This window comes from Podarcis erhardii (assembly GCF_964252035.2).
Source record: "Podarcis erhardii genome assembly, chromosome: 6".
NCBI lineage: Eukaryota > Metazoa > Chordata > Lepidosauria > Squamata > Lacertidae > Podarcis > Podarcis erhardii.
In genome coordinates this window covers 81,200,160-81,223,931 of record NC_138510.1, presented here as the reverse complement: position 1 = coordinate 81,223,931, position 23,772 = coordinate 81,200,160, and the positions used below count along the sequence as shown (strand labels likewise).

The 23,772-nt window shown below is 41.7% G+C and overlaps 1 protein-coding gene across 2 annotated transcripts; it reads left to right on the top strand.

Moving 5' to 3' along the window:
- Nucleotides 1-71: 71 nt before the first annotated feature.
- Nucleotides 72-20,770, top strand: SLC25A24 (solute carrier family 25 member 24; the record flags this gene model as incomplete). 2 transcript variants are annotated; one of them, XM_081865967.1, is made up of 10 exons in its annotated part: nucleotides 72-509; nucleotides 4,260-4,386; nucleotides 4,997-5,084; nucleotides 5,555-5,666; nucleotides 7,693-7,851; nucleotides 9,326-9,475; nucleotides 11,505-11,612; nucleotides 12,788-12,955; nucleotides 16,396-16,546; nucleotides 17,439-20,770. In XM_081865967.1, the coding sequence occupies 10 exons, from the start codon at nucleotides 72-74 to the stop codon at nucleotides 17,615-17,617; spliced, it is 1,680 nt and encodes a 559-aa protein (XP_081722093.1). In that variant the 3' UTR covers nucleotides 17,618-20,770. The 2 variants fall into 2 exon arrangements, with proteins under 2 accessions (XP_081722093.1, XP_081722094.1); XM_081865968.1 differs by lacking the exon at nucleotides 72-509 and adding an exon at nucleotides 926-948.
- Between the last annotated feature and the right edge of the window lie 3,002 nt (nucleotides 20,771-23,772).

Genomic DNA, 23,772 nt, shown 5'->3' with positions numbered 1-23,772 from the left:
TTTCTGCAGTGGGAAGGAAAAGAAGACCCAAGTCCCACCCAGGCCGTGACCATGCAAGGCCAGGACGCCCAATGAGAAGGAGAAACCCGCGCTTCGCCTCCCTGCTCCCTCCCTGGGCGTTGGCTCTTGCGTGCCATCTCTTAACGTTTTTTCGCTCCTCCCCAAAGTGGGAAGGTTGCAGCTGTGTTTTTTTCCTCCTCCTCCTCCTCCGTTTTCTTCTAGTAACGCTCACCAAATTGCGGGGGCCTCTACTTCTTTCCTCTGCCCCGCTTCCCTTCGTTTCTTCTGCCCCCTGCCTCCCCCCATTTCCTCTCTCCTGCATCATGTTTCGCTTCTGGAGAAGCTCCTTTGCGCTCCCGGAGGCTGCCTGCGAAGCGCCCGACAGGAACCCGCGGTACGAAAACCTCTTCCAGAAGCTGGACCGCGATGGGGACGGCCGCGTGGACATCGCCGAGCTGCAGTCCGGACTCAAGGCTCTGGGCATCCCCCTGGGAGATGACGCGGAGAAGGTGGGTGCGAGGCTTGGCGACGGCTGGAACCTGGGCGCGAGGGGAGGCCAGTTTCAGCCTTGCAAGCCCTGGGATATCCGTTTAACCGAGTGGTTTGATGAGGCAAAATAGTACAAATAGTAAATTACTGTTTTTATTATTATTATTTATTCGATTTTAAAACCACCTCTTTTCTGAAAGAAGGAACTTCCTTTTCTACATTCCAGCCTGCCTGAGTCAGTGCAGCATGGACTATTGACCTAAAATACTGTACTATATCCGTTTGCCATTCATGACTAAGGGCCTATCTGGTCTACATCTGAATAGGCCTGTGTGGCTTGAGGCCCATTGGAGCAGAAGTTACAACATGAACTAAATTGATTGCAGTGCCACAAAATTACCACATTGAGGTTATGCCGTGGTAAGAAGGTTACAGTTCTGAGCATCTGCACTGCCTAAGGTAATTTGCTGTCTAAGGTGATGCCCTGCCTTCTGTTGTACACATGTGGGAGTCAACTGGACCAAGAGTTGTTTTCAACACTGGTGATGGGGCAACACACCTAAGGGTAACGGCTTAAACTGCTTTGCACTCAAGGTAGCTGCCTCCAGGGGCGGACTTTGCTAATATAGCGCCCTGAGCAAGGACATAATTTGCCCCTTGCCCAATATTTCTTATATTTGTGCTCTTCTCCCTCTTGCCTTCCGTTCTGTGCATGCTGTCAAGTGCACTACATCACAGTTGTGGCAACTCAAACACCCGTCTGACCAGGGCCTAACTTTGAGTAGGTACCTGTGTATATATAGGAATGATATGAGGAGGATGATTATTATTTTACACCCCACCGGCTTGACGCCCTGTGCAGGGGAACCACCCATACTGCCTTAAATCCAGTGCTGTTGCCTCACGCTCCTCAGGATATTTAGGAAGGACATTAAAAGCCCTTAATAGACTGGTACTACCTCCTCCCATGGGACGCGGGTGGCGCTGTGGGTTAAACCACAGAGCCTAGGACTTGCTGATCAGAAGGTCGGCGGTTCAAATCCCCGCGACAGGGTGAGCTCCCGTTGCTTGGTCCCTGCTCCTGCCAACCTAGCAGTTCGAAAGCACGTCAAAGTGCAAGTAGATAAATAGGTACCGCTCCAGCGGGAAGGTAAACGGTGTTTCTGTGCGCTGCTCTGGTTTGCCAGAAGCAGCTTACTCATGCTGGCCACATGACCTGAAAGCTGTACGCCGGCTCCCTCGGCCAATAAAGTGAGATGAGCGTCGCAACCCTAGTCAGCCACGACTGGACCTAATGGTCAGGGGTCCCTTTACCTTTACCTCCCCCCATATTCCTAAAAGTATCTCTTTGGTGGTGGCTGATGAGTGTGGTTTTTGCCATTTTTACATTTGGGGCCAGGAATTTTCCCCTGGAATGTCCCCCTGCCCTCCTTCCTCCAGGACTTTTGCAATGCTGTGAAGATTTATCCCCCGCCTCCAGCAAATTCTATGAAGTTGATGTTCTTGTTGACTTGTTTTAATTTGTTCCCATTACTCTATTTTTTGCTTTCATTTTTATTTATTTTTCAATCATTCCTGTAAGCTACTTTGGACACTTGTGTTGTGGCAATTTTACACAATACATATGCAGGTACTCTATGTGACAGGCTACTGTTCTAAGAATAAAAAGAACATGCCTGCCAGAATCATCTGTGGGAGAGCATCTGTGGGAGGGAGAGCAGGGGTGACAGCACTAATGATGGTCCAATGCGTTCTGCTTGAGGCAGAAAAACCAAATGCTGTTCCCACATAGTGGTGAGACTATAATAATAAAGAATGAAGTAAATAACAATTTGCTGCCCTTCAATGCCCTGGCCTCCTGCCTTACGGTGAGATGGACCTGTTTCTTTAGGGAAGACAGTTGCTTTGAACTGCATAATCGCTATGAATTTTGCATTCCTAAAACTTGTGTTAGAAAACCTGTTGTACTGGCCTTGACAAAAATGTATCTGCAGTATACTCATGGTTAGTATAATAGCAACAAGTGCGCAAGCTACTTGAGTATACATGTATGTATGTCTGGGAAGGAAGGTTGAATCTAGATATTTATGCCCATGTAGAAGATATTTCTGTTTTAAAGCACATAAATACATTACACATAGATGCTCACAACCAACTGGAATGAGACCCGAACCAATAAACCTTAAAATGATCAATACTTTTTTGGGGGCAGGGGGTTAATCTTTGTTATGTACCTCTAAGTCATTGTTCAGTGATGTTCTTCATAAAATAGAATTCCTGATGCCACTGTGATTAGTTGCACATATTTGTATGTCGTTAAGGTAGCCTAAATATCTCATTAGGCTAATTAATACTGGCATTTGAACCTGTTTTAGGGTTTGCTTTTGTGGCTTATTAACACGAAGCAGCAGCTCATATTTATGGAAACAATAACATTCTCTGCATATTATTTTAAGCAATTCATGTATTACAGCTAGCTGCATAGGTAGTAATGACTGCATTAAAGCTATCTGTGTATGGCAGGCTTCCTCAAACTTGGCCCTCCAGATGTTTTTGGCCTACAACTCCTATGATCCCTAGCTAGCAGGACCAGTGGTCAGGGATGATGGGAATTGTAGTCTCAAAACGTCTGGAGGGCCGAGTTTGAGGAGGCCTGGTGTATGGGGTTAGCCATTTAAGCTAGTGGCGATTGCCACTTAAATTGGCAGTGCATTCCATAAGACATAGTTGTGTGAAGAGGTATTCTCTTGTGGATATCTGCGGCCTGCTGCCAATTAACTTCTGAACATGACCTACTTCTTCATATTTAATAAATTTTGTTGTTTTGTTTACATGGTATAATATTTAAGGTTAAATTTTGCTAAATAAGTACTTTTCCAAGAAAGAAAGTCAGAGCATTGCCCGAGCTCCTTTCCAGGCACTGCTACATTTAAGTAGAGACCATATCTAGGCCTGCTTATTTTTTGAATCATTTAGAAATTTTCTTGCAGCCCGATTCTATTGAGAGGTAGGCAGCAGAGTATGCTGGGAGGCTGAAATGGTGTTCTTTTTCATGTTAGATTTTTGCCCATTTATTCTTTAGCACAAGCATTCCACCAGAGTTGCCAGAGGCGGAGAACATTATTATCAGCTATCAAGACAGAACAGCTCAGCTTTGCATTGCCTTTCGGCTGCTTTTTCCTCTTGTGTATGAGATAATAACAACAACAATACATTTTTATTGTTTATACCCTTCCCATTTGCTTCCAGCAAAATAAAAAGTAAAATAAAATGTCGGACATTAAAAACCACAGTCTCATGTTTCTCATAACGCTCTAATAACGTTACATAGCCCAGTAGATAGAAGGCTGTCAGGGAATTGGGCAGGGACAAACAGATGCAGAATGCAAGCAAGGTATTGGGTCTCCCTCCATGGTAAAACACATCAGAATACATTTGGAGCAGTTCCTATGAAAAGGTACAGGCAGAAAGTGTTATTCCAGTTAAATAGGATGTGAGGATGCATCACTGCAGGCTGGAATGCTACTTTTGTAATGCTTCAGTGGTAAGATTCCATACACCACATCCAAGAAGAGAACACTGTTTAGCTAAATTAATTACTGTATTGCACTTAATTGCCCACATTTCCAGGAAATGTATGTAATTCTATTAACTAAAAGTGCAGAAATGATTTGTGCAGAAAAGGAGAAACCTCTCTTTTGGAATGCGTTTTTGAAATACTATAAGCACCATTACTAATTCTTCTTCAATGTGCATTTTTTTTAAAACAGAAAATTTTCAGAGCTGGAGATACTAACCAAGATGGCCGGCTGGACTTTGAAGAATTTACACGCTATCTTAAAGACCATGAGAAGAAAATGAAATTAGCTTTTAAAAGTCTGGACAAAAACAATGATGGTAGGATCCAATTTTCCACCATATCTGTTGTGTTAAGATACACAAAGGAGTCTATTTCTTTCAAGTCAATCAAAAATTCTGAGTGCAACATAGAAATAAAATGTAAGCATTAATTATGTAATTATGTTAAGAGATCAGCATTAAAAATGTAAACATGACATAAACAAGAAAGTGTCATAATACAATATATAATTAACATTTTCAATAGATTTATATTAAAGAATGAAAACTGTCAATGAGCTGGTTTGGAAAGTCATATGTAATAAACCAATATATGAACCAGCTTTTTCCAAGTAACTGCAGTTTGCTGTCTGCTCTGAACCAACTTCTCCACATAGGAACACAGGAAACTGCTTTATACAGAGTCAGACATTGGTCCATCTACCTGGACCTTGTACCTAGTATTTTTGATGCTCTTTTTCTGGTGTACATCCTTATATTGTTTGTTTGTATACTGACCAACTCCCCATTTCCAAATCCCTGGTGCTCTTCTTTTGACTATCTGTAATAACATGCAAATATTTAAAAGTCTGTAAGGTCCGAGTTAAGGGACCTGGAGCTGCAGAGCCTTTCAGCTCATTTGTCTTTTTTCTCCCTCCCTCTTATAAAGGAGTAATTGACGCCTCAGAAATTGTTCAGTCCCTCAAGATCTTGGGTATAGATATTTCAGAAAAACAAGCAACGAAGATTCTACAAAGGTCAGCACCTGCTGTTATTTTAAATTGAGTAGCATTGAGGCCACCTCCCCGCTGCTGAAGTCTCATCCCACTGGGATATGTAACTATTTCCCAGCCTCTCTCTTTGCTTGGTGACAAGGGCGTCTTGCTGATACAATCTTTTACACTATTTTCTAGAAGCATAACTTAGGTTGACAAGGTAAACCATGGCTTCTCTGTGGCCATCTTTGCACACTATACTATGGTTTATCCTGACATGCTGAAGCTGGAACAAGCCCAAGTAAGCCTCATCCTTTTGTACACAAATATACAAAGTGTAAACTCACTTAATACCACTAGAAGCTTAAGTTATCATTGTACGTGAACCAGGAGCTGTGGTTCATAAAAAATTCCAGTTGATTTAACAAACCCAAGCTTCACAATGCATGGCTAGAAGTTGGTTTGTTTTGAATATTGCATAGAATTCTGATTATATTATTTTGAATTTTTAGCATAGATGCTGACGGGACAATGTCAGTGGACTGGAATGAATGGCGGGACCATTTCTTATTTAATCCCGCTACAGACATTCAAGGAATCATTCGATACTGGAAACATTCTACAGTGAGTATGCATTACATTTTTTATGGTAGTCATAGTGCAGACAAATTTGAGCAGGATTTACTAATGAGTTGCGTTAACGGAAGTGCGTGTTGGGGGTATGCTTTGGTCACACTAGTCTTAGGCTGCTACTGTAACCCTCAAGCTGCAGTGGCTCTGCTACTGTTAAGATTATGGCTCTATGTATGCTTATTGTAGGAAGTGGGGGGGGGGAAATCCCATTGAAGTCAGTGAAACTGGTTACTTGGTAAATATGTTTATTTTAGAACATCCTTCTAAAGAGGTCTCCTATTTTGGAGGAGGCTCAAAATATAGAGAGTTTCAGGCTGGTGGCAGCAACCCTCTTTCGGAAGAGCATAGAAAAATTATTCTCAGAACATGCCAAACCTTGTATAGAAGCGGTTGCTTGGGTTTGGAATACTGAGGAGAAAAGGTTTAGCTAGTAATCCAAAGAGTCTTGAAAATAGGTTTGTTTATAATAAACTCTTGCAAATGTAAATGCACATTTCCATTCTGAATTCTGGATTCTCAGTTTCTAATTCACTGTTAAAAAGTGTGCCTGTCAAGCTGAATTCTGTTTGATTTCATCCCATTTCTGATAGAGTTAGAATCAGAGTTTAGAGCAGCTGCATTTTGAATTGACAGGGTGTCTAAAAGATGAGTAAAATCTGAGAGAATATTGATATTTAAAATTAAAATACCAGTATTATTGATAAGACTATGACTGGAGCTTAAATACGTTTTAAAAGCATACATACATTATAAGCCCATTACTACTTCAGTTTATTGGAGATGTCTTTTGAGGCCTGATGAATTATATCATAAAATAGATTTTTATATAGATCATGGTGCCAAAATGTAAGCTAGTTAGTGAATTATGAAGAGGAAAGTCTATATTTAAACTACTTATATAGAAAATTGTTGTCTTTTTTTCTTCAGTAATTGTATCAAAGATTCATTCCTTTTAACCATGAGAATGGCCACCATAGTAGCAAATTTCCTGTTGGTTCAACCCATAGAACTGCTACAGCATTTCAAAGCCCATAACCATTGCCCTGGTCTTCACAACTCAACTGTTTCATATCAGTAACAATTCCACGATAAGAAATTGTGCAAACTGGCTGTGTTCATGTGGTTGCATAACTTTTAATGTTGTAGCAGCATCCTGTGGGGAAAAACCCCCAGTGCTACTGCATTGTTTAAAGCAGGGAGTGAAGAAAATCTGGAGGCCCTCCAGGCTAAGGTTTATTTTGAATATAGACTACTTTATACCACAGATGGTCAAAAAGCACTTTGCACCACAATAAGAAAGACAACAATGTCGTGTTTAAAACAAAGAAAAAGTACTGGTAATCAAGTTCTCTAAATAGGCATAGGACAACATGCTTAACCTGCCTGCTGAAATAGAAAGGATTGTGTTTTATACATGTAAAAATACCAATAAACTATATTTGAATTATGCAATCTGGTAGAAGGGGGGTGAACTATTCATAGGTTTGCCAAACTTATTATCTTGCAAAGAAAGATGGGTGTTGTCGTCTTCTTCTTCTTTTAATTAACAAGATGGGTGTCTTTTATTAAAAAAATAATAATAACATAATAATTCAATGGAGATAAAAATACTTGGATGAATTACAAGTAACTGGGCTGATAATCTTTTTAGGAAGTTGTCAAAAGGTTAATCTTGGTAATCCTTAAAAGCTGCCGGGAAGAAAGTCGAACTGTGCTTTGTAGCCATTAGGATTTCAGCACTGTGTCTGGAAAGCGTCGCTCGCCCCCATGCCATGTCTCTTTTACAGAAGTATACGAGGCAGAAATTTACTATCATTTTTAATGATGATGGCGCGGTTTTTGAAATGGTAGGTTTTTAGACTGCACGGTTTCAGATGTAGTCAGGAAAAAATACGTATGCTTCCTTTCTCTTCTGCTTGGAATTGCCCTCATGTGAGCTCTGTAACCATGAGGGCTCTTTGTTGAAAGGTGAGGCTGTTGGATGTTGTTCTAACTTTTTTGCTTTGCATCTTAACAGGTATTGGACATTGGAGACAGTTTGACTATCCCAGACGAATTCACAGAAGAGGAGAAAAAGACTGGGCAGTGGTGGAGACAGCTTTTGTCAGGAGGGGTTGCTGGTGCAGTATCTCGAACGGGAACAGCGCCACTGGACCGCCTTAAAGTCATGATGCAGGTGGGTTACTTTAAAGCTTAGTCCCCAGGATCCATATCCAGACATCCAGACCCAAAGGGTTGAACACACCTGGTGTGATTTTTAATTTTGAAGAGCAGGCCGCCATGTTGAATCAAAAAAGATTTGGAGAAATGCCTGCTCTTTCCATAGTAATTTGCCCTGTGTGCTGCTGTTTGAGTCCTATAAACGCAAGGCCTTCTGGGACAGGGCTGACAGGTTTTGTGCCTCTTTGGCCTATTGGATATCTTCTTTTGCCCTTCCCAAGAAATAAAATTGAATCACGAAATACCAGCTGTTTTTGAGAGAAGCTCCACGCATAAAGAGGTTATTTATAGGAACCTATTTTTAGAGAGCCCACGAGTGCTAGTCATTATGTAAATGGGAAATGCATTTGTTCCAATGGGTTGTTAACTCAAATATAACATGAATATATGTAGGAAGGACTTAATAATTGACTGGGGCTTTCAGTGCAAGCCTGTATGTGTCTGCTCAGAGATAAGTCCCGTTGACTGGAGTAGATAAGTGTGATAGGATTGCAGCTTTAGGTCTGTGTCCGGAATCTTTTCTTCTCAGTTCAGCATTAGGATGTTGGGCGCATCTTGCTGCTGGTTCTCTACGGGTTGTTTCTGTTCTGCTAGCAAAACAGAACTTCTGTTTCCTCCCTCCCCCCCCACCCCCTAAATGTGTTCTGGAGAATCCCCCAGAACTGCAACATTGGATCTGGCCCTAAATGCAGTGCCATTACTTGACTGCTAGATCTGTTGAGTAAAATCATGTAAGCAGTGCATGTCCTCATGACATGTAATGCCAAGAAGACTTGGCATTGTAGAATGCAATCTGTTCCAAAAAAAAAAAAAAAAAAAATCACATTTGGAGGCAATGTAATAGCTGCAGTGTATTTTTATGGGCATGCAGTTGTATTTATTTTTGAACTTCCTTAGTCTCAGACCATATATTATAGTAGTGTTTTGTTCTTGGTTTTTAACTGAAAGCAGCTCAGGCTGTATATTAGTGGAATGAGGACAGGTCTGGTTAATCCTTTCCCTGCCAGCCATTTCCTCCTCAAAATCTCCCTCCTCACCAGCTACGTTTTGATCTGTAGGGTGAAAGTTCTACCTACCAACTGAGAAACTGTTTTAAAGAGGACAGCTTTGAACTGAAAAAGTACAGGAAGGGAAAGGGTTAGACAGCTTTTCCTTCTTTTGCTTCACTATTTAAGATACAACTTGCCCCAGGCTGATTCGGGATTTTAAAAATGCAGAGGAATTTGACTTTGCTTAACATGTTGTTTAGGCCTTAACCTGTGTTTCAGGTGTAAGCCAATAAAATTAACAGCTAGCATAGAATTTGGAATGGCTCCCTCCTTAAAGGTTTTGCACATTTTATTTCTGTTTAGAAAGAAAAGAAGTGTTACACTGTCAATTCAGCTTTCTATGTGTATCAAACAAGTATGTTTTCTCTTTCTTTGCTAAAGGTCCATGGCTCAAAGGGGAAAATGAACATAAAAGGTGGCTTGCAGCAGATGGTTAAAGAAGGAGGCGTCCGTTCACTTTGGAGAGGAAATGGTGTCAATGTTGTTAAAATTGCACCTGAAACAGCTATTAAGTTCTGGGCGTATGAACGGGTAAGATGTTAAATGACAGTGATTGGCATGAAATGAAGGAAAGCCAGCCGAGCACACAAGAAGTTCCGTTTGTGCAATGTATGAAGTTGTTTTATTTTTCTTTCTTTCTTACCTTTGAGAAAGAAAAAATCTTGAGTGATTTAAATTTGATTTCAAAGGCGCTTTAAAACGTTCACCACCACATGCTGGGTTTCAGCCTTGTCACCTCAGCTCTACATCAGTATTTGTATGGCAAAATGTTGATTAGCCCATCCTGCACTTCTCGGCCAGGATTCTTCTAAGGTCAGAATTAACTGAGCTGTAGTAAGATGGGCCTCACCATGGATTTCAGTGTTATATTTACCTCTGAATCAGCTTTAGTAGGTTATATAACATCCTAATCCTCTTGCAGGAGAAAGTTCCTCCTGAGATGGAACTTTAGCTGTCCTCTTCCTCCTTTTACCAGTGTTCCCCTTGAATCGCAAACTTCTGAAAGCTAAATCATAAAAACGTGCTTTAAAAAGTCACATAGATATCCTGCCATTCCTCCAAGTCATGCAGGATGACACACACACACAGAATAGACCCATTTTATCTGTGCGACAATATTACAAAGTCAGTTCAGTTGAGAGTGACTTGCTTGGGGCTCATCCTGCGTGTTTCATGCCTGAATGGGGATTTCAACTTTGTGCAGTAAACCTAGGGTACAACTTACTACACTGGCTTGAAAATTGAACTAGAAATGCTGCATTTCCCAAAGGTATCTTAAAAACAAACAAACTGAAAATATAATATATTTTCTGGCAAATGTTGAAAAGAGGGAGAAAATGGCTGAAGTCTTGAGCTTTATTATTCTGGGTCAGATAAAAAACCAATGTCTGTTGATGACAAAGTTCCTTTGTCTGTGCGGTGCTGTCTTCTACAAGCCCTGAATGAATCTAATGGCCAATGTCTTAACACAAACATTTTAAATTAGTGGTTAAGGATTTAATCTACATATTTCAAAGGCTTTACATCTGTATTATTTACCATGTTCTATCTTACAAAGTTTAATTTTAACCTGCTTTTATTTACATGTTCTCTATTGCTGTATATGTCCGTATTGCTTGACCGTAATCAATTGATTCTGATTCTAACTGCTACATGGGGGAGGCGGGGTGGAATTAATGTGGCTTTAGAAAAATATTCAGGTTCGGAGAGGAAGAAATATGGAAAAAAAGATTCTTGTCAGGCCTCTTAGTCAGAATGTGAGCCCAGTTTCTCAGCTGAAATGACAGACCAGTGAATCAGGTGCTGATTCAACCATCAGCTTTGCTTCAGGCGGGTGTCTATTTTACGGGATTTTAAATAATAATAAAAAAGAGTAGCACGTGCATTTTTCATTTAAGCATTTGCAATCTCATTTTCTTATTTATTTTGTGGGTTGGGGTGTGTGTGTGTGACAGACAGATTAAAAATAGTTGCAAAACTGCTCTGGAGTGGCGAAGGAGGTAGCTTAGTGATATCACAGGTGCCAGCAAGTCAATCTCACTCTTCGCAGAAGTTGCTACTATAACGTACAGAGCAGGTATCTTCAGAGCCTGGTCCTGGAAAGGGAAAGTGTTTTTCATCCACACTCATTGTGGTCCCTTCTGGAATTGCTAGGATCGCTCAATTGGAAGAACATGAGATTTGTTGTGCTGCTATAAAAACATTACAACCATCTTCACCCATTAAGAGGCAGAGATTAAAAATCTCCAAGATAGGATGCTCTGTAACTGTGGAGGAGACGCTTGAGAGTGCCTCTCTTCCCTTCCTCAGTTGGGTGATGGTTGGCGTTGTCAGAAAAATCTCAACAGCAGCCCATCATAGAGATTTACACAAGGGATGGAGACATTATTGTGGCGACAGTGAGCTGACTATGTGTAGGACTTTGCCATGTAGACCAGCAACTCCTCCCACAAACTAACATGGCTTGTGTTCTTGATCCTGCTAAGCGGTTCTGTTAGCTGCTTGTGACTATATGGGGAAGAATGTAACCTTTTCTATCATTGTGTGTTTTAATATTCAGTATAAGAAGATGTTCATTGATGAAGGGGGAAAGATCGGCACTGCAGAAAGGTTTATATCTGGTTCCCTGGCTGGAGCGACTGCACAGACTTCTATTTATCCCATGGAGGTCAGTTTTGGATTGACTGCTCTGTTTGTGAACGTGCACCATCTATCCTTTTTCTGAGAAGCGGCTTTTTGTAGATAGTGTGGTCAGCACTTTGGCCAGCATTCTGCAAACTTCTTTAAAAATTATTTCCAAATCTTTGAACCGAGGTGAGTGCTGTTTTAAGCCTGTTGCTGCAGAGCGATCTTAGATCATTGGCAGAATGCACACTTCACATGCATGAAGGCTCAGGTTCAATCTCCAGCATTTCCAGTTAAAGCATCTTGGGTATCAGAACTGGGAATGGCACCTGTTTGAGACCATGGAGATTTTCCTAGTGACATTAAGAAGGATCAAGGAAGATGAAGCATTGAGAGCCAGTGTGGTGTAGTGAGAGCCAGTGTGGTGTAGTGGTTAAGAGCAGTAGACTCGTAATCTGGGGAACCAGGTTCGCGTCTCCGCTCCTCCACTTGCATCTGCTGGGTGACCTTGGGCTAGTCACACTTCTCTGAAGTCCCTCAGCCCCACTCACCTCACAGAGTGTTTGTTGTGGGGGAGGAAGGGAAAGGAGCTTTGAGACTCCTTTGGGTAGTGATAAAGCGGGATATCAAATCCAAACTCTTCTTCTTCTTAGTCCGAGTTGGTATTCAATGGATCTCTGTTATCAGAGGCCCCAGGCAACCATAGTGGCTAGGAGCAGTGGCAGACTTGGGTACTATGGTGCCCTGTGTGAGCCCAAAATTAGGCACTCCCCCCATCCCAGTTCTCACGCTCCCTACCCAAAGGCGGGTAAGTAGGCACCTTGGTTTGGGAAGGAGAGACAAGGGCTCAGGCAGAGTCCCAAGCCCTCCCACCTCCTTCCCAAAGCTGGATAAGCACAAACTAGGACCCTGTCTGAGCCTCACGCCGCCTTCCCAAAGCCCAGTGCCTCGTTTACCAAGCTTTGAGTTTAGTGATCTTGGTTAAGTGCCCATTGTGTGCACACCACTTCCACAGCCCTAAATCTACCCCTGCTAGGGTGCCTTCTACCAACTTTGACTGGTGATACAGCTGGGTGTCTGTGTGTGTGTGTGCGCGCGCTTGGGCTTGCGCTCACTGGTTCGTTCATGCATGCATGCATACATACATACAAGGGAGTGAATAGCAGATTTTAGTAATGCAGTATTTAGATTAACTTCAACCGTTTTTCTCCACCTTAGGTATTAAAGACCAGACTGGCTGTGGGTAAAACAGGGCAATACTCTGGAATGTTTGACTGTGCTAAGAAGATCTTAAAAGGAGAAGGCGTGAAGGCTTTTTACAAAGGTTATATTCCCAATATTTTGGGCATCATTCCTTATGCTGGCATAGATCTGGCTGTTTATGAGGTGAGTGGAGTTCACTCGCATATCCCATGACAATATAACTAAAGGAGCATTGTATAATAGATGGTTATGTTAGACCTAGATTGGGGAAAGAGACCCGGGTTCGCACGTCTGCTTAACTCAATGTCTGCCAAAGCTCATTTGGCTACCTTGTTCCAGGTATTGCCTCACTGATCTGGTTGTTGCGTAGACGAAGTGGACTAATCCCTGTGTGTACTATCATGAGCTCATTGGACAAAAGGCAGGATATAAATGGAATTAAATTGTGATTAATAAAACACTCTCTTAGATTCCATTCTCCTAGCTATTTACTCTGGAGTACCTCAACACATTCCTAGAAGGATGACTCCCAAGTGAATATTTTGCTAGATGATGCCAAGCATAACCAGATATTTGTGTGTTACATAACCTCAATAATAACTGAACCTTCAGCATAATAATTTTGTGTATTTGCAATGTTGCATTGGTGTAGTTGTTGTTTCACTACTGCTTGGGTATTAATTAGCCTAATGAATCTTGGAGTCAGGATATTAGCCATTTTAAAAACGTATTTACACCTGAATCTGATGTTACCTTCATTATATGACCTTGACCTTCATTATACGACCTTGACAGATTAGAGAACTGGGCCAAAACAAACAAGATGAATTTTAACAGGGAAAATGTAAAGTATTGCACTTGGGCAAAACAAAACAAAACGAGAGGCACAAATACAAGATGGGTGACACCTGGCTTGAGAGCAGTACATGTGAAAAGGATCTAGGAGTCTTGGTTGACCACAAACTTGACATGAGCCAACAGTGTGACGCGGCAGCTAAAAAAGCCAATGCAATTCTGGGCTGCATCAATAGGAGTATAGCATCTAGATCAAGGGAAGTAATAGTGCCACTGTATTCTGCTCTGGTCAGACCTCACCTGGAGTACTGTGTCCAGTTCTGGGCACCACAGTTCAAGAAGGACACTGACAAACTGGAACGTGTCCAGAGGAGGGCAACCAAAATGGTCAAAGGCTTGGAAACGATGCCTTATGAGGAATGGCTAAGGGAGCTGGGCATGTTTAGCCTGGAGAAGAGGAGGTTAAGGGGTGATATGATAGCCATGTTCAAATATATAAAAGAATGTCACATAGAGGAGGGAGAAAGGTTGTTTTCTGCTGCTCCAGAGAAGCGGACACGGAGCAATGGTTCCAAACTACAAGAAAAAAGATTCCACCTAAACATTAGGAGGAACTTCCTGACAGTGAGAGCTGTTCGACAGTGGAATTTGCTGCCAAGGAGTGTGGTGGAGTCTCCTTCTTTGGAGGTCTTTAAGCAGAGGCTTGACGACATATGTCAGGAGTGCTCTGATGGTGTTTCCTGCTTGGCAGGGGGTTGGACTCGATGATTCTATGATATGCATTAAATTTTCTTCTGAATGACTGTCCTTGCAGGGACATAGGTATATTGGTGTGTGACCATTCTCTGCCACAACCTTCTAAGAACTGATTAACTGATTCAGATGTGCAGAACAATATGTGATACAGTCCTTTCTGAACTCTTAACAGAGAGGCTGCATGTCTGACTGGATTCCTCATCTAAAGACTCCTTGCATATGGCAAACTGGAAGGATTTTTTTAGCTTAACCCCCCCCCCCGGCATGCTAGTTTTCTGTATTCAGGAAGTTTTAAAAATGTGTGGTAGCATTCAAACATGCACTCTCCCACCTGTAGTTTGAAGCACAATCCAGGAAAGATTGCAACAGGTGCTATTTCTAGCTATTTTAACTCAGTTTAATATGCCTGGAAACCAGACAAACAAGTATTATTTGCTGAGATAACAATTGGCCTGCACAGTGATACAAGTGAGCCTGTAGGGTGCAATGTAGATTGACTGCTGAGTAGCTGTTTAAACGTTTGCCGTTTCCACTTTTCAGCAAGCAGAGATCTCAGCATGGCAAAATCATGTATTTTTAATTTTGTAATGAAAGAGTGAAGTCGCTGAACCAGAATTATTTAGCGAGTCTAACTGCAAAAAGTAATTTCTCCTCCTTTTGGTGTCAATACTATAGCCAGGTTCGCATGATCACATTCTGGGTTAATGAGCCAAGCTATACATGAATTGTGTGCATGCATCTCCTTTACTGCCAATTCACTCATTCCTTCTTCTTGAGTGGCAAAACAGATCTGTCATTGTTAGCCATTGTTTCCTGCTTACATGCAATCCTGGTAAACAATGATCAGTGGCTTCCAAACAAGGGAAGTATATCTTGTATATATTTGGGTTCTGTATTTCAATCCTTAGACTTTTTACAAACCCTTCTAACATGTGCATGTGTATGCACACAGGCACGGTATCTGCCAATGTAGGGTTGGGGTTTGAGTTTAGTGGGGTATGAGGAAGAGACTATTTGGTGCATGGGATATTAAGGTAAGTGGGGCAAGTTGAAGGATGTGTGGAGTAGTGGGGTGGTGTTTGGGAAGTTTTAACAGCTGGGAGAGTGTAGAGAAGGATCAGCTGGGTGAGAATGGGTGTAGGAGACTGCTTGTTCAAATCTATTAATCTCATATGTCAGTTTATATAAGGAACAATGAAAACAAACCAATAATAAACACCCTGGCTGTTGTTAGCCCTGGGTAACTCAGTGAAACCCACACTTACAGGGTTTGAACAGTGCTGTTAGCACAGCAAGACCCTGACAAAGCTAAAGTGAGGTCTACTCCACAAAAGCTTATGCCACAGTAAATGTGTAGGTTTTTAAGGTGTTAGCAAACAGACTAACTAGAAATAGTTCTCTAACACTGCTGCCTTTCTGAGGTTCATACTACGTTACTTAGCCCCACAGCTGCTGTCATTTATAAAGCAGCCTCCTCTCATTATAACTGCAATACATTAATCTTAACACATTTAAGCATGCCTCATGCTGAAATAATTTTGTACTGCTGTTTTCTGCATTTGCTACCTGTCAGCCATTTATTATGCTAACTCTGATTAGCTGGTGTCGTGCTTTCTTGTTCTGTAATACCTGCACCAGCTTCACTAACAAGTGTACTTAAGTCTAATTTCTCTCCCATCTACATAACTGATTTTTTTTTGCAGGTGATAATTAACATGTTCCATAGCTTCCCAGTGCTTATGAAACCCCTTATTACTTCATTCATTACGCTGCAGGCATGACTATAAAATCTTACAACTAATTTAGGCTGCAATCCTTAACCCCACTTACCCAGGAGTAAGGCTCGCTGAATTCAGTAGGACCTACCTCTGACTGGACATGGTTAGGATTGTGCTGTCAGGTTGAAAAGAGATGAGAGGCGGTCCCGCCTCTCATGGACTAATATGCACTTGTAAAATATGCTGATAGTGAGTTTAGGAATTGACCTGACATGTTTCTCATGTGAATACTTGGCCATTATGGTGTTTTTTTTAGGTAAAGTTCAATTAACTGCATCAATGTTCTCTTGGCAGGCTTTGAAGAAGAACTGGCTAGAAAAATATGCAACAGACTCTGCCAACCCTGGTGTACTTGTATTGCTGGCATGTGGGACCGCGTCCAGTACATGTGGCCAGTTAGCCAGTTATCCTCTTGCCCTCATCCGCACTCGAATGCAGGCTCAAGGTGAGTGTTGGTGTCTGTGATATAGGAGCTTGTTCACCTGTGTTGAGCAAGCTAGGTAAAGGGACCCCTGACCATTAGGTCCAGTCGTGGCCAACTCTGGGGTTGCGGTGCTCATCTCGCTTTATTGGCCAAGGGAGCCGGCTTACAGCTTCCGGGTCATGTGGCCAGCATGACTAAGGCGCTTCTGGCGAACCAGAGCAGCGCACGGAAACGCCGTTTACGTTCCCGCCGGAGCAGTACCTATTTATCTACTTGCACTTTGACGTGCTTTCGAACTGCTAGGTTGGCAGGAGCTGGGACTGAGCAATGGGAGCTCACCCCATCGTGGGGATTTGAACCGCCAACCTTCTGATTGGCAAGTCCTAGGCTCTGGTTTAACCCACAGCGCCACCCGCGTCCCTGTTGAGCAAGCTACCAAGGCTTTAATACTTTAGGTGCTATTGCCCACCAAGAGTTTGACTACATTTCCCTTTTTTTCTTGGTAGGTTCTTCTCTAGACTACCTGCTCTCAGCAATTACTTTACTTCTGAGAATTAAGCCACCCTTTTAAAATGCACCAGACCAGCTTTTGCCAACATAGTGCCCTTCATACGTTTTGGACTACAACTGTCATGAGCCCCAGTCAGCATGACTCTGCTGGCTGCAGCTGATGGGAGCTGTAAATTGAAACATCTGGAGGACACTGCATTGGCAAAAGCTGCTCGAGACAATTGCCTTCTTCACACAAGCAGGACATGAGGCAGCGAACCTCTTTCTGGAATGTTGATGCTACCGAAGGATTGAGTGCATGAAAAACACAACCTATTCTTTGTTAACTTTAGAATACTTTTTAAATGATACTTTTAAGTAATACGTGTCTCTTTCTTTCTCCTTTTTTTAACCTCTTCCATAGCCATGGTAGAAAGTGGCCCTCAATTATCCATGGTTGGTCTCTTCCAAAGGATTATTGCTAAGGAGGGAGTCCTGGGACTGTACAGGGGCATAGCCCCTAACTTCATGAAGGTGCTCCCTGCTGTCAGCATCAGTTACGTGGTGTATGAAAAGATGAAGGAGAACTTGGGAATAGCATGAGAGGAAAGGAGGGAAGAAAAATAGAGGTTTATTACAGAATATGCACACCTGATGAAACCACACTGGATGCTAAATTTATTCATGTTTACCATTGGATTCAAGTCTTCTCTGCACAGATCTTGTGGGGATCTCTTCAAGGAAGCAGAAGAAGACCCACTTTCCCGAAACAGCTGTAAGCCAGGTATCTTTTTAAAAAAAACACCAAATCCGACAACCTCAGGTTCCCAAATCTTAACAATCAAGAAATATTCAATTGCTAGCTGAGCTGAGTGATGGAAGATCTTAAAGAATGAATCTCTAGTCAATGTAATTTTCTGATTTTTCTAAAATATATTTTACTGAGCTAAATATGTATTTTTATGCAGCTGATCCTGCATTATTAGGATTTGTATTTGGTTCGTCAGTGGATCGTTCCATCTTGTACATACCAAAAATATAACTCTCCTTTGTGTTTATATTCTGCAATAGGGAAATTGGGTTATTAAAATATAGTTAATTTTTTATTTTTTGGGTGAACTTTAAAAAGGCATAGGCAGCAATGCAGAGACAAACAGAATGCCACAGTGCTGTTCCTGAATACATTAGATTCCCTTTTTAACTTAAAATATTAAGGAACAACTTAGTCTTGACTAAGTCCCATTTTAAAAACATTGGGAGCTATTAGTCACGGCTAGGAAAAGTCTCTTTTTTCTTTCAGTGGGAACTTAGTCGTGACTGACTTTGGCAGGAGAAGTTCTCGGCAGATTGTATGCATTGCTCAAATACTTCAGTTAGAAATGAATGCAAATTTTAAGTCTCTCGTGGCATTTTGAGTGCTCTGGGCTACTGTCCATGTAACTTGTAACTTTTTGTAACCAGAAGCCCAGAGCAATGTTTGATGCCCTTGTTTGATTGCTGCAGAAAACGTGCCTTTAGGGAAAGCCACATCACCTTTTAAGAACAGTGTGCAGTTTCAGAATTATTATTTTTTTTTAATGTTTTAAACTGATTCTTCATTATCTCTTCCTTGTCTTGGAATGTTTCAACCATTAAGTCTTTGGCCCTATGCAGGTATTACTAGTAAGAAAGTGCAGTGTTTTCCTGCTGGTAACACCGGCTGATTGTGTGAACGTTGAAAAACGCAATTCAAAAGAAGAGCAGGAGTAGGATTACTTGTGCAGCCTTACAGCAACCACAAATTTTCCATTAGTATTTCTGGAGGTCAGACCTGGCCTCCTTGATGGAACGCTGTTCCTTTTTTTAATAGTGGAGACAACTGATAATGGAAAACTCCCTGTCTTTTCTCAGCACCCAAATCAAATAACTGAGTAGACTGGCTGAGAAAAACCAGTTCACCATGGCAATAAAGAACTTTGCCATCCAGTTACCAACACTGCAATCCTAAGTCTATTTACTTAGAAATAAGTCACTCTTAAGTTTGGTAGGACTTGCTATCTAGTAATGGTATTTAGGATCACAGTTTAAATCAGTAGAACGACTGTAAGGAAATGCATGGCAAGCACTGAGCTTATCAGTCAGGCCGGGCATGCAAGAACAGATTGCTGAGAAGACTCTTCCTGCATGCCTTCCTTGCAAGATCTTTTAAAGCACAAACATCTTATTGAATGGATCCTCAGTTTAAGAGTATATTTCAGTTATCCGTGAAATTAATGTTTACTGCTGCTGCATGTTGAACACATTAAAATCACGTCAATTGCAGATGCTCCCCACTGTCATAGAAGCATATCTGCTTCTTCAAGGTCTACTTATTCCCTTTCTCTTTTATAAAACTTGATCATGATAGGATGGCATGGAAAATTGCACTAAAGTGAATAATCTGGGTTTTTTGGTCTTTGAAGCTTCCAACACCAGTTCTAAGAGGTAGATGTGGTGTGGGAGGCAATACTTCTCTTGAACAACCTATCCTCTGAGCATATACAAAGGACCTAATCCAAGGTCAATTGGAGGAGTCAGTAGGGGCCAATTCCTTTACGACATTGCATGACTAGAGAGGTCAATGATTACTGCTCTTGTACATCCAGGAAGGTGGCAACTATTTCCATGATCATTCATGGCTGTACTTCTTCTCTGCAACCATTATCACAGAGATGGTTGCAGTTCCCCACTATATAACCCAGTTCATGCTAGCTTTTCTTGATTGTGTTCAATTGGAGCAATTTGGTAGTGTGAACTGTCCCTAGAAATAGCCTAAATCATATCACTACCATTGTCCTCCCTTCCTTGATTTGTATTCCTTTTACCAACTTCTCAATGTTAGTAGGATGGCTTTGTAAGCTTGTACTAGGCACACTTCCTTTTGCATTAGCATTATGTTGATTTATGGAACCATAAAGATAGAGGAAGTGGTTTTCTTTGCCTTCATAATGCTATCTTTTCTCTGTTTTAGTCAGATAATCTCAGCCTCTAGCCCCTCAAAGATTTCACAAATGGGCTGGGGGATCCAACCATATTTTTCACTTGTTTGAGAAGCTGATGTGAACTCCAAATAATATAGCCCACCATGAAGAACCCATATTTGCACTTTTTGAGTAGCAATCCCTTTTTTAATTGTTTGCTATGCAGAATGCAGTCTTTAATGAACTTTTGGATGTAACTATGGGCACAATCTAAAAATCATGTTGTTGTTGTAGAGCTTTGGTAGGTGGTTTCCAGTAGATTGTGCCCATCCTTTATGAATGGCAGGGTCATTTTTTTAGGTTGCAAATCTGTCCCATGATAGAAACCTTCACTCTTTTTGCACTTGATCAAAACCAAAGAATTAATTGAGCAGAAGCACTCTATAATCTTGTATTGCACGCTGTTACGCATTTGCCTGTTGTAAATGTGATTTTCTAAATCACCTGTGTTTTTTTTAAAAAAAACCCAACTGTAAGCTATACTATGTATGCCTATCTTGTATGTAATTTTAAGGTGACATGACCAGTATGTGAACTAGTCTCAGTCATTTTTTTCATATAAGTGCACTTACGAGAATGTTGGTGATGGTGTTTTATTTTGTTGGAAGAATGCATGATATGGTGCAGATCTGATTCCTTTACTTTGTGCCTAAAAAGAACAAGGTTCTAATTGTGTTTTCTTGGGTGACTTACTTGGTGAATGCTTTTTATAACCTTTAAATTGATCTGTTTATAATAAACAATGTTTTGTAATGCAGTTGTGAAGTTGCTTTGTAACTAGCTGGAAATGTATTTACTTGTTATATTTATACCTTTCCTTTCTTTTGTGGAACCCAAGACAGTGTATGTATGTATGTATGTATGTATGTACCTGTATGTATTGGCATTTGGGGGGGACAAGGGTGGTGCTGTTGTCTAAACCACTGTGCCTCTTGGGCTTGCTGATCAGAAGGTCGGCATTTTGAACCCCCATGACGGGGTGAGCTCCTGTTGCTCTATCCCAGCTCCTGCCAACCTAGCAGTTCGAAAACACACCAGTGCAAGTAGAGAAATAGGTACTGCTGCTGCGGGAAGGTAAATGGTGTTTCTGTGTGCTCTGGTTTCCGTCAGTGTTCTGTTGCACCAGAAGTCATGCTGTCCACATGACCCAGAAAGCTGTCTGTGGACAAACACCAGCTCCCTTGGACTGAAAGCCAGATGAGCGGCGCAACCCCATAGTCACCTTTGACTGGACTTAACCATCCAGAGGTCCTTTAACTTTTCCGTATTGGCATTTCTAAACTACTTAATATTTCAAAATTCCCTATGTACAATGTAAAAACAGTATCCATTAAAACAAATAGAGCCGAAAGCCAGTAAATCAGCCGTATAAAGCACATAAAACAAGTAAAACAGATTTCCAGGGACTCATACACATAAATCAGGGTCCAATCTTACAGGTCAGGGAAAGCCTGGGCAAAAAGATTGGTCTTTACAAGACATCTGAAAAAAACTTGTGGTTGCTACTTCATGCAAGGCAGTGGTAAGATCATTCCACCGTACAGGGGTAACAGCAGAAAATGCCACTTTTTGTGTCGCTGCCCTATGATATACTGTGGGGTGGGGTGCCACAAATATAATTTCCCCAAATGGTCTGAGTGATCTTACAGGTATATGTAGAAGCAGGTGGTCTTTCTGGTAAACTGGCCCCAAGTCATTCAGACCATTATATATTAACAACATCTGGAATGTGGCCTGGTAGCTGATTGGTAACCAGTGCAGTTCCCTCAGCACACCTGTAACATCTGCATCTCCCAAGTTTTCCACTAAACGATGTAGCTGCAACATTTTGGACTAAGAAAGTTCTCATGCAGCCATCTATCTAGGCACTGACCAGATCCAGAGCTGCTTAGCTTCAGTGAGGTTGCTGTATGATGGTGTCCTTAGACTACATGCTGGGTTCTAGAGGTATAAACCCCACCCACCCAAGTACAATGTGGTTTTTTCCTGTTCAAAAGAAATTGTTTCCAAGACTAGTGTTGCTCTTTGTATGTCTAATACTACTTTTCCATGCAATTCATTCAGTAATAGCCAAACAGGGGCCTTCAGTATTTCGGCAGACCTCTTGGAATTTGTGCCCAGCTTACCTGTTCTGCTCATATAGCTTATTGAATCCTAATGCCCTGGAAACCGTAGGGCTCAATTGGCCTGCAAGACCAGTATTGTCAGTTAGCCCTGAATTCCCTCCACCTCTGCTCTTGTCTGCCAGGACAAAAATATGGCAAGGTCTGTTTTCTCAATACAGAGTATTAGGTATGGTGCATATTGAAACTCAACAGTTAAGGGAATTGGGTATGTTTAGCCTGGCAAAGTGAAGACGAAAGATGTGAAAGCATGTGTGAACTGGCCCTTAATATGCTGAAAAAGCAGAGAGAAAGCAGTTAATGAAATTGCATTGGATTGCTTCTGTTGGTAATCAGCAGAATGAAAGCCAGTTAGTTCTATCAGCAGGGCAGATTGACAACCCCCTCTTTTAAGCCCTTATTCACTAAGTTCGTCCTGAGATAGGCATAAATCTGCTCTGAGTCAATTATGCTGATTTAAGTGGCTTATGGGTAGAGCTGCTTGTTTTGTTAACGTCGAATGAATTATTTTCTAAACACAGGAGCCAACTGCTACCCTCCAAATGAAAATTACATCCAGCAGGTGCTAGAACCTAAATATATGTTGTCTTTTTATTTTCCATGCCTGGCATGGAAATTTTCGCACTGTACTGTCCACTATATATAACCCAGGGTGTTATGTCAGCAGCACCACCTGCTGGTAGAATAAGGGCGGCTTCACAACAACAACAACAACAACAAAGTAGGTCTTGAGCGTCATTCAAATAGGATAGTAGCCGCAGGACAGCCAACTAAAGAACAGCAGGGTGGTAAACTTGCTTGCTAGTTTAAAAACAACAAAGAGACAAGGTCAGGTAGGCACTTAACAAGAGGCCTGTCGTTGTCCCCCTAACCTCCCTGCCCTAGCTGCTCTTTTGACAGCATGTGATAAATAACTCACAGAAAAGAAAGCAGTACATTTTACAGATCACAGCTGGGGACAAGAATTTCATAGTAATCAGGATGCAAGGCAAGGGGCTGTAGCCAACTGGTAGCCAAAACAATTGGCATCCACACAAGGCCTTATTCAGCCCAAAAGGCCATAGAGAGAACGCCTTTTCTAAAGGAGGAAATATTGAGGGCTCATAGAGGAACTTCTATTATTCTTTTTGTTCTGTGACTCATCCTGCCTTGTGCGTGTTTCGCTGTTCATCTCAATTTTTATTGTGCTTAAAGTCAGTGAGCCCTCCCTCCCGTCCTATAGTAGTGTTGTAGAACATGTGCCAGAAGCTCAGGAAACAAGTGTGCTGGCAACACAAATATTCGCAGCCCAGCTGTTGTGAGGGGGGGAAAAAGCTGTCAGTTTTGTTACCTCATTCAGGCCCTATGGAAAAAGGTGGTGCACAGAAGAGGCTGAGGACCAGAAAGGTCTTTGGAGAAAGAGGTCAGAGAATAACAAGAACTTGGACATTGGAAAACTCAGTGGCAGGAATTTTGAAGCAAAGGTGGGCAGTGGAGTAATGCTAAGAAAAGAGAAGTCTGAGGGAAAGGCTTGACTACATTTTGCTAGGAGGAGTCAAGGGGGTATATGGCTGCTAATTCTAGACCCTAGGGCCTTCTGTGTCCTTAAACATAGCATACAATAGGGAATTCAGATAGGCGTGTGTCCTACACTGAT